The sequence below is a fragment of the Protopterus annectens genome, chromosome 2.part2 (assembly GCF_019279795.1).
Source record: "Protopterus annectens isolate FY-2018-M chromosome 2.part2, PAN1.0, whole genome shotgun sequence".
In the NCBI taxonomy this organism is placed as follows: domain Eukaryota; kingdom Metazoa; phylum Chordata; order Ceratodontiformes; family Protopteridae; genus Protopterus; species Protopterus annectens.
This window is the reverse complement of record NC_056730.1, coordinates 293,355,253-293,371,584: the sequence shown is the minus strand read 5'-3', so window position 1 is coordinate 293,371,584 and position 16,332 is coordinate 293,355,253. Positions and strand designations below refer to the sequence as shown.

The window sequence follows — 16,332 nt, the reverse complement described above, 5'->3', positions numbered from 1 at the left end:
GGATCGTACAAGTCAGGGATAAATGTTGTAGGATGAATTCTGGCTCCACAGCCATCAAGCTACAAAAAGGTGTGGGAAGTAGTAGTGGACATAGAACTTGAAGGGCCAACCAGATCCACCCTAGAAAATAAGACAGGGCTGGGATAACACTCATGTTTATCTGAGTATTATCAAATGCTCTCATCATTCATTCATTCCCTGTCAATAGCTAAAGCACTCCCAGTAGATATGAAGACCCAAGGGAATAAAATTGAAAAATGTCTGGAGCCCAGAAACCTGAAGAGCTCCCTCTGCTACAGCCAATGTATTGGTACAAGGGAATATGTCCAGAATCACAATAGTTTCACTGTGATATTTGTCTGAACACTTGGGAATCGTGTTCCAAGCAGATCTGAGACTAAATAAGAAAGAAGAGATGGTTTTATTTCTGGTGCAGGAGAGATGGATTGGTGCCTTGTTTCTCTCGCTCTCCATTTTTGTTCTTCTCTCTCGATCTTTCTCACCTTTTCTTTAGAAGACGCAAAGTCTCCTGCTGTGGAAGGAAGACGGCACTTTCAGATTAATTTGTTTTCTCTCTCTCTTTTAAGGAAAAAACTAAGACAAAGACTTGCAGATATTGCATTGTTCTTTAAGTAGTCCATCACCAGGCACAAAAAGTCAAGTTCATATCTATCCTACGGCTGAATTTTATGCCCACACAAAGTACTTAAGGAAACTCATAGTTTTCTCCCTTACTAAAAAATAGTAAATATTAATGAATGTGTGCAAAAATGTATTGGAAGCAAGAAAAACATTAAGGTTGGAGAAGTAAAGGGAAGGGGAAAAAAGATATTTTTTTCTAATGACAAGAAAGAGTAAGCTTGGGTAGGCCCCGATATAAAGGGCGAGGAAGAGGCAAACATTAAAATAAACTTACATGTCTCAATAATATAAAACTAATATGATACAAGAGGAGGAAAATGATGGCAAGTATCTATAACAACTAGCTTGAATAAAAAAAGTTCAACACTTATCTGAGCAGTACTGATGGGCTCTGGTGGACAGCATCTCTTCTGGATAAGCAGCAAATGAGATCTGGGGAACAGTAGGGGCACACTGCACTATGGGAGATGGGAAGACCTTGAGCAATGGAGAAGTATCTATGTGGAAAGTTGCCAGCTCGGATCCTCCACGAGGATAAATACCCCATTAGTAGAGACAGACGGAGAGGACAGTATACAAATCCACAGTTTCAAACCCTACACATTTTGAGGAAGAAAAAAGCGATACCATACTCTGAAAGGCACAACAATGTGGCAAAACTGTTATGTCGGGGATTCTACAAACACTTAATAAGCAGCTATGATGCAATGGAAAAATGAACCATAAGGAAGTGTGGAAAATGAAGTACTGATTAATGGGATCACCCAATACCAACAATTAAGAAATAGAAATAAGAAAAAACATACTGCAGCATCTGGGTAAGGTGTGGCTGCTGAGAAGAGTACTCTTGGCAAACAAGCATTGAAGCAATGCAGACTTCAAGAAATTTAACTGCACACTGAATTGAGAATGATGGCATGAAATTTAACTGCACACTGATTTAAGAATGGTAGCAAATTCCTGTCAAGGTATCAGAAATCCTAAACATCTGGAAAAATTCAAAATGAGACAAACATCTAATGAAACTGCAATTTGCAAAAAGCTGTTTGTAATTACTTACTTGCACCATGAGTGTGCTAGCCAGTTCAATCCATTCAGCTGATAATCTCGAAGTTCCAAGCCTTCACTTCCAATATATCCTGGTTGTGTCTTCAATGCTACAAATCTTGGCCTTTGTTTTAATACCTAAGGAAACAGCAAAGTTTCAAGTTAATAGTTTTCAAGAAACAATACAGCCCACAGAAAAGTATGGAAATGAAAGCTGTACCTAGTTTAAGAACCTACTGGGTATTAATTCATCATGTAACTATACTGGAATAAAGTACAATAAATCAAGCTCAAACATAGCCATAATTTTAACTACTTACAGCACAAATTAACACAGCACTTGTGAGCAGTGGCAAAAGGACTAAAGAAAACTCTAAGCCAAAACAGTGAATGCATGCCACCAATAGTATGCTATGCCATCACACATTTCTGTTAACATCAGATAACCACAGAAATGTTAACATTTGCCACAGATGTTTCCATCTCAGCATGCCTACTTGGCTGGAAGGTAAAATGCTTAAGAAGGTCAGTGGCTCAACAGGCAGCACACACCTCTGGTGCTGGACAATCAGAAAACTGTAGGTGCTACTCCGACACCAAGTACCGAGGCTCTTTTTCCAGTACTGACACTGCTGTGCAGCACATATGAGTATGCTGTCCTTCAGATAAGGTGTTAAACAGAGGTCTCATCTACCACAATCGCTGGTAGTTCTGATGGATATAAAGATCCCATATCACTTACTGGGGAAAAAAGGGAAGTTCCCAGTGCCCTGGTTAAATTTCCCAGTTAGTTTGAACACCACCTCAGGTCTTCAGACAAGATAACACACTGGTCTAGTGGAAGTAACCCAGTCAACAAATGGTAAATAAAAAATAAAGCTTCAACAATGTTTGCCAGCTCTATAGTGGCTGTGAATAAAGTACTAGCAAACACCCGGACAACTCCAGTTTGATTTGCACCTGAGGTGCTGGAAAGCCAATCAGGGGAGGGTGGAATGCAATGGCCAGAACAGGGGACATGGATTTGTTTCAAACCAGTAACAGAATACCCCCTGTTGTTCGTGTGTTTATCAAACCATTCATATGCTATGGGAGGGCACAGTAGCCCCTGCCTTAACACAGGTACTCATATCAGCTACTAAACAGTGGTGTTAGGAAAGTTAATCAAAAAGCTCTAATGGACGGTTGATTCACAGCTTGTGCAATCAGTTCCTGAGTCACAAGGAATGAATGGGTTAGAAAAGCCCACTCCATCCAACAAGAAACAAATGGGCCAACAGAGTACAAAATGGTTGAAGGTTGTCAGGTATCAAATAATCATGTACCTCTCACCTTATAACAAAAATGATGTGCTGTAAGTGTAACCCAATGTGACTCTGGCCACCTAACGAGGACATTTGCACAGTAATTCAAGTACTATATGCACAAAACTTTCTCCACACTGCCTACTCAAAACATTTTTTCGCATCACTTTTTTATAAGTCTAAACCTCTGTCAAGAACAAAGGATAAACTCAAAAAAACAGAGACAAATAACCCAAATTAGAGACAGAATTTCCTCAAGTCAAATAAGTCTGTAACTTACAAATTGGTACTGTTTTCTGGTAATCGTTGTTGCCTCACAGCAAGAGGTTCTCCCGTTCGATTCTTGGCTGGAGCGCCTTCTGTGTGGAGTCTGCATGTCCTCCCCACAGTCGAGTGGCGTTCGAAAGACATTTGCAGAATGGGCGTGCCTTCATTGAAGGTTGGGCGTCAAGCTGGCACCTCGGCACCCGCAAAAAAATCTACTGCCAATCATTAGCGGACCGGAGTTCCGATACGGCGACCCCTAACCCTAAAAGCCGAAAGAAGAACAACTGTTTCTGGCAATCTACAATGTTAACTCAATTCTAAATTAAGAGTCACAGAGAAAAATTTTAAGCAGAAATCTGATGGGCATGTATTTTTCTAATTATAAATGTTTCTACCTACCAAAGTAAATCTCAAGCACAAATTCTATTTTTAAAACCTTTCTTAAATTTTGTCTTACTCACTACATTCTCCAAATCAGCAAATCGTGCACTTGTATCAGCAGACAAAATGTAAGTTCTTGTTTAAGTACAACAGTTAGTATTCTTGGACATCTCTGTGCCTTTATTTCACCAAGTATTCACCTTTCTGTTTTATGCTGCCTCATATCTGGATCATCCTTGAAAATGGACTTTGACAAGCAGGATTAACCAGCTCAGTAAGACATAACTAAAATAAAATGATTCTCCATTAGGAACCAAGCCAAATGTTCAATTTCTTTTACTGGCACTCTGTAGTTCTAAATTTACCCTCTCAAACTAGAGGTTGGTCGATAAATGATCAGGGAATACTGCGGCAACACAATGAAGCTTCAGAAAACATGACACTAAGAAATCAGACCCTTGGACAGATTAAATGGAAAGCCAAGGCAAACGTGCAATACTACAGAGAAGTGAGAAAGCAGGACTCAAAAAAATACAGAACCATTAACTTCTACACCACTTTTACCAAGACCACTTGTTGTGCACATTAAACACTTCAGTCCTAAATGTACTAGCGGCTGTCTCTCATGAGCAACCGCACAAATGCACAAGAATTTCCACACAGACATGCACCCACTCACCCATCCCTCTGCTTTTTTTTTTTGGTTGGGTCTACAACACGAGTAAGAGGTGGTGATGCTCAAACTGCCTAGCTTGTGTGCATATGGAGAACACATATATACTGCTCTGAAATGGTGTCCTGTCTTACACACGTTTCTTGCTAGATTCAAGAGTCTGGTTGGCTTGGATTAAGTGGGTAATGACAACCGAAAATATATAAAAAAAGGAACATATGGAGGGTCTGAGGTGTAACAAGTGAAATATCTGGCATTACATGGTCTGGGAACAAGTCATACGATCAGTGGTAAAGCCATGCCTCACAGAAAGTTTACTATAACAATAGATGTTATAACAGATCACCACTGCAGTAGCTTAAGCTGCACGAGTCTTACCCCATGCACCATCCAGCCTACCAGAGCTTTGATCACCTTCTCTGCACTTCAACTGCCAGGAGCTCACATGGAGCTCCAATGAAAATCAGATAGATTGCAAAAGCCTAGGAAGGAGGCAAGAACTCCCAAAAAATAAACACAAAACAAAAAGAACACGATCATGAAAAATGGTTTGGAGGAATCTATTAAAAAATCTACAGTCATGGTTAGTTTATTAGCATAATTGTGCTATGGTCAATACATAGGATTACAGTTTCAACAGCCTAAGATATATGGGTATACTACCATAGGGTCATAGCAGGCATAAGAGGTTACAAAGCTAATGGCCCTAAGGCGTTTACAAGCCTAGCCATGTAAAAAAAAAAACCCTGAGTAGGTTGGTTGTTTGCAGAGTGATACTATGTCCATGAGGGCCATACGTTCCACTCCCAGGATGAATTTGCGATTTCCCATCCAATTGTCAAGACTGCATTGAAATAGGGTAATTGAGGAGCTCTGCTTCACATGAAGTGGGAACTTATTCTAGAGGAGCAGCAATCTCTGGGAGACGTATTTGTCTCTCCCATAAGTTCTATTAGTGTCAGAGGCTAGGCTGTGATTCCTGGATCAAGTGACTCTTGTTTCATTTGATTTGCGGATGTGCAGCACTTCCATTAGGGCTGGGTCAGAGACCGCTCTGTAGGCCAGGCACAGGTCACCTCTCAGCAGCCTGTATGACACAGAGTACAGTTATAGGGTGTTCACTCTTTCAATGGAGGTAATGTCTTGGAGGCACTGTATTCTCTTGATTAGAAAACTCTGTTTTCTCCAGCTGCTGCAGGTATCTGGTGAGGTGCAAACAGAAGGGAGTATTGTACTCAAATCAGTTTTCTGATAAGGGTCGACTATAACGTAGTTATGACCTTCCTGGACTTGGATGAGATGCCCTTATATATGAAATGTGCAGTGTAGAAGGCTTTCCTTACCACTGTGGACACATGGTGATTGAAGATGAGATTCCTATCAACCTGTGCTCCCACATCTCGCACCCCTGTGTATGAGTTTAGAGGAGTGTTTTCTATATCGCAAAAGAAAAGTTGTGTAAAATCTTATCATAACCATATATCTCCCTCTCTTCCATGTTGCAGTATTCTGTACAGTTGTGTTTCCTCCTCTTGCTACCCGAATGTCTGGCCGGTATACAAAAGTTTGCAGTCACTGCATGGTGCATAGGACATCTGATATGGCTACCTGAGAGAGGGCCATAAAAGTGACGTCTGCATGCACCATACTTCAGAACTGAGCGCCCCAGTTAGAACCAGTCCCAGAGAAGGTAATGCAAAGTCCTGTACCATCCAAGAAAGGAAATGCCTGATATCAGGAGGAGTACGAGGGGGAAAGGAATAGTGCAACATGGAAGAGAAGGAAATCTATAGTTATGGTAAAATTTTACACAACTTTTCTATGTCCTTCTGTTCACATGTTGTCATATTCTGTACAGTTGGGCGAGTGCGAAAGCTCACTGTGAGGAAGGGGGGGGGTGACCTAGAAGAGTTCTCCAGGAATTCATGGAGGATGGATAGCCCTAGCAAACCCCGCCCTGGACCTGAATATCTGGTCTGTTTTGTAATGCTTGGTAAAGTTGGGTACAGATGACTAAGTGGCTGCTTCAAGGACAGTGGAGGTGTCCAGGCCTTTGAAGAAATCTCCAGATGAAGCCATAGCCCTAGTGGAATGTGCTTTAACACTGCATTGTAAGGTTTTCCCATGTTGTGTGTAGCAAACGGTAATAGCCCTGGAAACTAGACTGAAATGGTTTGCTTAGTTACTGCCTTTCTCAGGACCCTAGGATGGAAGGAGACAAACAATTGGTCAGACTGTCTGATGGGTTTAGTTTTGTGTAGACAGAATCTGAGCTCTGTGCACATCAAGGGAATGATATACTCTCTCACTGTCCCCCTGTCGGTTGGGGAAAAAAGTGGACAGGCGTATGGCATGGTTCAAGGAAAAGTCATTGAACACCTTACGCATGAAGGATGAGTTAGTTCTGAGAGTTACCCTATCTCTGTGGAAGACAAGGAAGGGTGGCATAGCCATGAGAGCTTGCAAGTCAGAAACTCTTCTAGCTGAAGTCAATCCCACCAGCAGAACAGTCTTCCATGTACAGAGTTTTAGAGAAGCTTTGGATGCAAGGGAGGAACTGTGAGTTTCTCTAAAACACAGTTCAGGTCCCATGGAGTTGGGAATAGGCTTCCTTGGTGGTCTGAGATGAAGTACCCCCATTAAGGAACAGTTTTGCAGGCAATCCGGAAGGTAAAGGGTGTTCCAGAGGTAAATAGGCAGAAATGGCAGACAAATGGGCCTTAATGGATGAGAATGATAACCCTGTCTGCAACACTTCACACAGGTAAGATTGCACTAGAGGAACCTCACTTTGTAAAGGGTCCAACTGCCTTCCGAGACAGCATATAGAGAATCTCTTCCACCTGGATACGCAGAATATCCTGGTATTAGGTTTCCTGGCCTCCTGCAGGACAGTGAGCACGTCCTCGCTGTATAGTTGCCTGAAAGGGATCAGAATCCTATCATCCACAAGGTGAGGTGTAGAGAATGCCACTGTGGGTGGATTTGGGTTCCCTTGTCCTGTGTGAGAAGGTTCACTCCGAGGGGTAACTTGTGGTGACTGCCCTTGGCTAGTTGCAGGAGGAGGGGGAAGCAACGCCAACTTGGCCAACAGGGAGTCCACCAGCAAGATTTTCGGCCTGTCCTGCTGAATCTTCAGCAGGACATTCAGAACAAGAGGGAAGGGAGGACTGCATAGAGAAACATTACCTTCCAGGAGACTGATAAGGCATCTGTTGACATCGCCAGAGGTTCTGGCAGTCTGGTGCAGAAAGAGGGAAGTTGTCTGTTCATGGTGGAGGCAAATAGGTCTATTTGAGGTGTACCCCATCAGTGGACAAGGTCCAAGAAGACATCCCTGTGTAGCATCCATTCATGGGACATTGTCATGGACCTGTTGAGGGAATCTGCCTGAAAATTCTTTTGTGGAGGGATGTATACTGCCTGGAGAGTAATTCCCTGACTGGTGGCCAGTTCCCACACAAGGACAGCTAGTCTGAAAAGTAAGAAAGATTTTGATCCCCCTTGCTTGTTGACATGCCACAGAACTATAGTATTGTCTGTGAAAAGCTTCAGGGGTCCCTGTTGTAGCCTGGGCTGAAAGGCCTGCAAGGCCCAGTAATAGTGCTCTCATTTTCCTTACATTGATATGTTCATTCCTGTGTGTTTCTGGCCAAATACCCTGCACTTTTAGGAGACCCAGCATTGCTCCCCAACCAAGGTCTGAGGCATCTCTGTACATTACCTGTGTTGGTGGAGGAGGTTGGAGTGGAAGACCTGGGTTGAGCTTCACTTGGGTCAACCACCAATGGATCTCCTTCTTGAGAAAGGGCAGGGGAGGCACCCTGTACTCCAGGGGGTTGGAGTACTGGGTCAAAACAGACCGGAGGTACCACTGCAGCTTCATGTGAAATTTTGCTAACAGCAGCATAGGTATAGTAGAGGCCATGTAGCCCAGGAGCCTAAGGTACCGCCTTGCAATCATTTCCTTGGTTTGAAGTACCAAAAGCAGGTACTGTGTCAGGCTTTCCACCTTTTGTGGTGGAAGGAAGGCTTTCATGATGTCTGTCCGAATCCTGCACCCGAGGAAGACTATGTCCTGGGTAGGGTCCAGGTGAGATTTTGGGCAATTTATCTGAAAGCCTAAGGAATGGAGGAGGGCAATGATTTCTTGCAGCTGAAGCAGGAGGGACTGTTTGCAGTCTGACTGAATGAGTCATCCAACTAAGGGAAGATTTGGATCCCTTGAGTCCTGCAGAAGGCAATCATTGGTGCCAGACATTTGGTGAAGACTCTGGGTGCTGTAGAAAGCACAAGGGGCAAGGCCGAGAATTGATAGTGAGAGGAGGCCACATAGAAATGGAGGAAACTCTTGAAGTTGGGCCCTATGGAGATGTGTAGGTAGGCATCCTTGATGTCCAAGGTGGCCATGAACCCTTGAGGTAGGATCGGGGGAAAAGGCTTGGCAATGTGAGCATCCCGAAGGTGGGTACATGTAGGAACAAGTTTAGATGGGAGAAGTCTAATACTGGCCTCCAGGGCCCATCTGTCCGTGGCACTAAGAAAATCCTAGAATAAAAACCTTTTCCCCTTGCAGACTGTGGGACAGGCTGGATGGCACTTGAACCATGAGGTTGTCTAGAACTGGTTGGAAGAGGGGAAGCTGTTCTTTTGGGGGCTGGGGAGTTCCCCTCCTCTTTGGAGGCATGATCCGAGTCATGAAGTAGCCGTGCCCCATTACTGAAAGTACCCACTTCTCTAAAGTAATGCGTCTCCAAACTTGGAGACCGTGAGAGTTGTAAAGAGGGAGGGACAGAGGGAGGGGGTGGGGGTTTCAAGGCTGGTAGGTAGTCCTACACTACCTGCCCTGTCTTGAAAGGGCGGCCTCTGGCTTGTAGATGGTGAAGCCCTTGCAAGAGTGGATTGTTTCCTGTGAGCTTTCCTAGGTCTGGAAGAGGAAGCAGGACCTGAATGCTTCCTGATACACTGGGTTTTGGACAGGTAATTCCTTTGAAACTTGGGAATTGGACACAAACAGGTGTTTTAAATTTTGCAACTCTACCTTTTTGTTGCAAGGTCTTAAACAAGTCTGCAACCTTGGAACCAAATAAGGCTGAATTGTCTAAGGGTGCATCCACTAGCTTGGCCCTAAAATCATTTGGTAAAGGCTGTAGGCGTAGCCAAGAATACCATTGAAGGGCAGAGGCTGATGCTGCCGACCTAGCTGAGGCTTCAGTAGCATCACAGCTGCACCTGATAGAGTGTCCGGTAACCTCAGAGATCAGGGAAACAAGAGAGGACAAATGAGTTTGGCTGGACACTCAGCAATGACTGAGCCGTTTAAAAATTTTCTCCAAAAGGGCCCAGGCATATTTAGACGTGTGTGCCTGGTAATTGATTGCTCTGAAAGCCAAAGTTGCAGATGTGTAATCCCTTTTTGCCCAAGCGCTCCATGGCTTTGCTATCCTTGTCAGCAGGGAAGACGGTAGTGGAGGGCAGTAACTTTGAAGCCTTGTCAGTGGAGACTGGGATGGTGGCTGGGTCAGCTGCTGAACATTTTACCAGGAATTTGGCTGTCTGAAGGATCCTGTAAAACCTATCGGGTCTGCGGGGGGCTGTAGCCTGAGAGTCTGGATTCACGGATGTTGCAGAGAAAGCATCAAGGAAGCCTGGAAAAATGGGTGGGACAAGCTGTGGGAGCTGCAGAGTCCATCTGGAGGAGCTCATAACATTTTTGTATCTCAGTCATTTCAGATGAGTCCCACTTGAAATGCTCTCTCATCTTTGCTATGGTTTCCCCAAAAATGAGTTCTTCTGCTGGGAAATCAGCTTCAGCAGATTGCTCCTCTGGAGAAGCATATCCAAGGGGAGAAGTATGTTGGGAGGTGTAAGAGAAGGATTCTCCTGAGGAAAAATTAGAGTATTCCTCTTCTTCCACCTGAGAGGGTTCTGAGGTCTGTGGCCTAGGGCTCAGAACTGGAGGAGGGACTGGGGAAATCCCTGGTGTAGTAGGCCTCAAGGCCATAAATGCATTAAAGAGGCTTTGTGAAGAAGCCTGCCAATCCAATGGACTTTCCCTAATAGGTGAGAGATGCTTTTGCTTCTTTTTCTTTTTGAGCGAAGACCTAGCAGGCGTCTGTTCAGAAGGCCAAGGGACGGACCCTGAAAGAGTGGAGGGATTCGGTTGGTCTGACGAAAGCCTTGGTTCCCCCTCGGCATTGGAAACGGACATCAGTGGAGCACCCAAGGACGTGCTTTCCACACAGAGTTCTGTGGCTTCCGAATCAGTACCTGCCATACTGCGAACGGTGGAACCTGGGCGTTCATCCAGGCCGATACTGGCCACAGGATGAGTGTCAGACAAGGGAGGCGCAGCTGCAGTAGTAGGCCTTGCAGTCTTGACCATTTTCTTTGGTGGTTCAGCAGGCAAGTTGAAAGGTCCCTCCATACCTAGCGCTGTGCTAGATGTTGGTTCTTAAGGTAAAGATTGAGCGCTTGAAGTGAGCTGAGTAAGGTGTTGGGTACAAAGGCCTGGGCAGATAGGGCAGGCCTTGTAGTCATGCGACTTTAAACAGAATAGACAGAAGTTGTGGGCATCTTTTTGAGGTATCTGATGGCCGCACTTAGACTTGCCCTTTCTGGATGACATGAACACGCACTAACATGCAATGACTAAATTAAAGGTTCCCCAACAGGGCACTTGTATGAGTTTTTGAAGATCTGACAGCCAGGAAGGTAGGAACACCTGATGTTGAACTGGTGGAAGAGAAGGTCTGAAATCTGGTGTGTGCAGAAATCAGTTTTACAGCCGACGCTCAGCTAGCCACGTCAGACTTCTATGCACCATGCAAGTGACTGCAAACTTTTGCATACTGGCCAGATGTTCGGGTAGAAAGAGGAGGAAACCCAACTGTGCAGAATACTGCAACATGTGAATAGAAGTACGTCAGCAGAGACCACTTACTTTGCCTAAGGGGATAAAGAGGCATTTCTTCTCATTTTCAGTCCGTGGCCCTGGCACCAATCATTTGTCGGTCAGGGCCACGGATTCTGTAATTTGTTGATAATGTTGGGAGACTATGATAGTGCCCAGTTTACATTAATTTGTGAACTTGGTAAGCCACAGGCTATCTACATTTGACTGGACTTCAAGAAAAATAGATCCCAAGCACTTAAAGTCCTAGTACAGATACTTGTGGTACACCACTAGTAATTGGTGTATTGGTGGAAGTGGATTCCCCAACTTGAACAGTGTGCATTCTATCTGTGAGCCAGTTTACTACCCATCTACTGAAGAATGGATTAATACCAAGCTAGGAGAGCTTCTCAATGATCCCCGAAGTTGGGAATTGTGTCAAACACCTGGCTAAATCAAGATAAGCCATGTGGTACTGCTTTCCTCTCATCCAGAGCTTTGGTGACTCTCTCAAAGAAGTTCACCAGATTTAATAAGCAAGATCTAGCCTTGATGAAACCAGTCTGAGTTGGGTCAAGAATATGAAGGTTGCCTATGTCCTGTTTAAGGTGCATATTGATTCTTCCCATGGCCTTGCAAATAAGGCTGGTCAACTACTGGGTATATACACACCAGGGTTGGTTGATGGACCCTTTTTGCGCAAGGGGATTACTGTTGCTGGTCTTAATTCCACTGGTGTAAAAAACAGTACTCAGTCTGTGGTTAGAGAGACAGCTAAGTGGTTCCACTATGTCTTGTTTTAGATTTTGTATGCAGCCTGGGATATTATCTGGTCCCATGGATGCCATATTTTGGCCTTGGGGAGCGCATGAATGACCTGTTCTTTGGAGATAATTGGTAGGGGTGAGGTATTAAGAATGCTATAGGATATGGCTGGTGGGGACAGAGGGTGAAGCTGTCGCCAAATCAATCAGGTAGCTGGTTGGCAATTTCTTCAGGTTCAGTGTGAGTGGTGCTGTCCTCGAAATTCGGCACACAGCAGGGTAGTCCTTTTGAGGTTACGGATGTAGCTAAAGAATGCCTTATGGTCTTTAGTTAGGAATGCCAGTCTAGTCTCGTAACTAGCTTAAGAGAACTTGACAAGTTTTCTGATTTGCTTGTTTAGGTTGTGTAGGGTAATCTTCCATTGTTGAGCATGTTGCTTCTTATTCACAGGTTCATAGGTAGGAACTAGGCTATCGGCCCTGAGGCCTATACAAGCCCAGCCAAAAAGGTACCCTGGCTTTTGCCACCCAAGAAAATTATTTTCCTGTGCCACTGACGAGCAGAGCCACAGAGGTGATCCTCGGGGTGAATTTCCTATTTCCCATCCAATCATCAAGATTTTTCTTGAAGAGTGCTAATGAAGAGCTTTGTTTGATATAGATAGGTAGTTTATTCCAGAGTATGGGAAGTCTCTGGGACAGGAATCTATCCCTCCGGCATGTTCTGTTTATTGTGGTGACAAGGTTTAGGTCCCTAGAGCGTGTAGCTCAGAGGGATTGGGATTTATTTAAGTGGAGCATGTCCAACAGCTCTGGGTTTGACATAGCTTTGTATGTTAGGCAGAGATCACCTCTGAGTAGGCAACATGCGGCTGAGTAAAGCTGGAGTTTTTTGAGACGGTCTGCGTAGGGCATCTGTTTGAGGCCGGTAATCCTCTGTGAGGTATTTCTGCGGCCGTTCCAGTTGTAGATGTCTTGTGAGGTACATATTAAAAGGGGCGTTGTACTCTATAATGGGTCTAATGAGTAATGAGTAGAGGAAAACAATGACCTCTATTTTTCTGGATGAGAAACCTTTTGTGATGAGGTGTGCCATGTAGAAGGATTTCCTGACTACTGTGGCAATGTGATTATCAAGGGAGAGACTACTGTCCACCTGTGTCCCAAGGTCTCTTATCACACTTTCAGTGTTAAGTATACTACCGCCTATGTTGTAGTTCATGGTTACAGAGTTTTTACCAAAGGGGATGACTATGCACTTTTTGGCACCGAGCTTGAGGCCACGGCTTTGACACCAGGCATATGTCTTCAGTGAGGCTCTTTTGTAGGATGTCCACATCGTTAGGAGTTTCGATTATGGCTCCTAGTTTGCAGTCATCTGCGAACTTCATTAGCCAAGACCTTCTGTGTTAGCCTGTACTTCAGAGAAGTAGATACCAAACAGGAGAGGACCCAGGACTGAACCCTGTGGTACTCCACTTGTCACTGGTCTGAAGTCGGATTTGGAGTCTTCTACTTTCACAGTGTGGGTTCGGTCAGTGAGCCAGTTGGCAACCCATCTTGTGACACAGGGATTTATACCTAGTTTAGTGAGTTTATCTATAATTCCAGAGTGGGGGATGGTGTCGAAAGCCTTGGAAAGATCTAGATAGGCTCTGTGAACCACCTTACCCTTGTCTACGGCTTTGGTGACTGCTTCAAAGAAGTCTATCAAGTTTAGCAGACATGATCTGCCTTTTACAAACCTGAACTGGGTGGGATCCAGAGTTTGAAGATTAGCAATTTCTTTGTTTATAAGTTCCATGATGATACATTCCATGGCCTTGCAGACCAGGCTAGTCAGGCTAATGGGGCGGTAGTTCCCGGGGTCCGTGGTGGCTCCCCCCTTGTGGAGTGGGATAACCGTTGCTGTGCGCCATTCAGCAGGCACAAAGCCTGAGGTGAGGCTATGATTGAACATGGTACTTAGGTGGGATGCCAGTCCGTGTAGAACGCAGCCTGGGATGTTGCCTGGTCCCATAGATGCTGTGTTCCTGGCTTTGGAGAGTGTGGTTTTTACCTGTGCAGCCGTGATTACAGGAAATCTGCATTTCTTCCGGTATAAAGATGGGCTCTTTAGGGGGTGAGAGGGGGGTAAAGTTAGCACTGAAACTATCTGCCAGGATGCTGGCAATATCAGTTGGGTCTGTATATTTAGTGCCATTGTGCTGTAACTCAGAGCAGATCTGAGTGTTGCCATTGAGATTCTTGACATAGCTATAGAATGCTTTGTGGTTGTCTTTAGAATCAGTGGCGATTTTGTTTTCGTAACTAGCTTTGGAGGATTTTATCAGGGATCGCAGCTTCTTACTGAGGCTGACCAGGGAGCTCCTCCACTCGTGGGATTTTACTCTCTTTTGCAAGAGTTTCTTCCTTCTGTTGTACAGTTTGTTTATGGTAGGGGACCACCAGATTGGTTTCCTGTTTTTGGAGGATAGAGTCTTGGTTCTGTTTGGGACAGCACAAGCCATGCACTCATGTAAGTGCTTATAAAGTGCAATTGTGTAGGATTCAGTAGTCGTAACTAGTTGTAGTCGTAGATATCAGTTTCTTTCTTTTGTTGTATAACTTATTTATACTGCAGTCCACCGGGGTGGCTCGTTTTTAAGAGAGGACCTGGTTTTAGTCCTGTCAGGTTCGGCTGAGTCAATACATTTCCTTAAGTGGCTGTATAGGGCATTTGTGTACTCCTCCGCATAAGACTTGTTGTCTGTGTTATCAGCGGCTTTGAAACCACTTGTACCATTGCTTAGGAGGCGACAGTTTGCTTTGGAGAAATCTTTCATTTTTTTTTTGTTCCTTTGGGGGTGTCAGGTCTGATCTTTTCTTTATAAGTACAGTTGTGTACACTTACCATAAATGTAGATGTTCGAGTGTATTCACTGTTGCACTCATTACATTTGGGAAATCTGCTTGCAGGTTGCCCTCAGTCAGCCTGATTAACAAAGTCTTGGGTCCTGCGTTGGTTGCTGTCCCTTCTTCCATGCCGTCAGATCTTCAGGAGTATAAAACATGCAACAGACACCATTACATCAGTTTATCTTGCCCCAGATGTCAGGAGCCCCCCCTAATGGGAAGCAATTAAACATAAAAGCACAAAGATATACCTCCAACAAAAAAGCACATACACCAAAAAGGGTTTTAAGCATAGTAAAGGAAAGTAGAGGTGTAGCCAAAAGAAGTTAGGGGGCTGGAGGGAGAGTAACCAGTACTGCAACAGTGAATACACTCGAACATCTACATTTACAGTAAGTGTACACAACTGTACTATGTTCTTTGTGTTTCACTGTTGCAGTCATTACATTTGGGTAGATTCCCAAAGCTATGGTTGGGAGGAGGAATTTAGATAGCATTAGGACCAGCTATAAGGCCCTGCAAGACTGCAGTGACAAAGCCAGCTCTGGATTTACAGAAAAGTGGCAAATGATGATGCTTGGTGAAAGTATGTACAGAACTCCAGGTAGCAGCTTCTAGGATGTCCCTGGTAGGGATGCCTCTGAGAAAGGCTGTAGAGGTAGATGCAGCCCTGATGGAGTGAGGTCTGATCCCCTGGGGGATAGGTTTTTCCATGGTGCTTATAGCAGAAATGAATGCAATGGCCTATCCGTTTAGAAATGGTTTGCTTTGAAATAGCATTCCCCTCTGCCCCTGCAGCAAAAGCCACCAGCAGTTGTTCAGATTTCCTTTGAGGCTTAGTCCTGTCCAAGTAGAATCTAAATTGTCTGTGCACATCTAAGGAATGCAGTATCCATTCCCCTTTGTTCTGTGGATTGGGAAAGAAGGTTGGCAAATGAATGGACTGATTAAGAGCCACACTGGATACCACCTTGGGCATAAAGGATGGATTGGTTCTGAGGGACACCCTTTCCATCACCCTGAAAGATGATGAAAGGCTCCACTGCCATAAGGGCCTGTAATTCAGATACCCTTCTAGCTGAAGTGATTGCTAAAAGGAAAGCTGTTTTCCAAAAAAGAAATTTTAAGTCTGCAGTAGCAGCTGGCTCAAAAGGAGGTAGAGTGAGTTTCTCCAAAACAAAGTTAAGGTCCCAGGGTGGGGTTGGAGCTCTCCTGGGTGGTCTAAAATTTTTGGCCCCTCTGAGGGAACGGTCTGAGAAGTGGATGAGAGAAGAGGGGAGGTTCTGTGTTATAATGAGCTGAAATGGCTGAGGCATGGATTTTAAGGGAGGAAAAAGACAGGCCCTTATGAAGCATCTCAGTTAAGTATTGTAAAATCTGAGTTAAATTGGGCGCTGCTGTGCTCATCCCTTGAAATTGGTTCCAGGCACAGAATCTTTTCCATTTTTCACCATAATATTTTCT

At 44.5% G+C, this 16,332-nt stretch overlaps 1 protein-coding gene across 1 annotated transcript in view; it reads right to left on the bottom strand.

The window, feature by feature from the left end:
- The window catches only part of CHD1 (chromodomain helicase DNA binding protein 1), a gene marked incomplete in the record, with an annotated part of 4,694,407 nt that overhangs the window by 3,503,640 nt on the left and 1,174,435 nt on the right, over window positions 1-16,332 (bottom strand). The window contains 1 exon segment of the mRNA XM_044063873.1: window positions 1,703-1,827. Coding sequence (XP_043919808.1) covers window positions 1,703-1,827 — 125 coding nt within the window.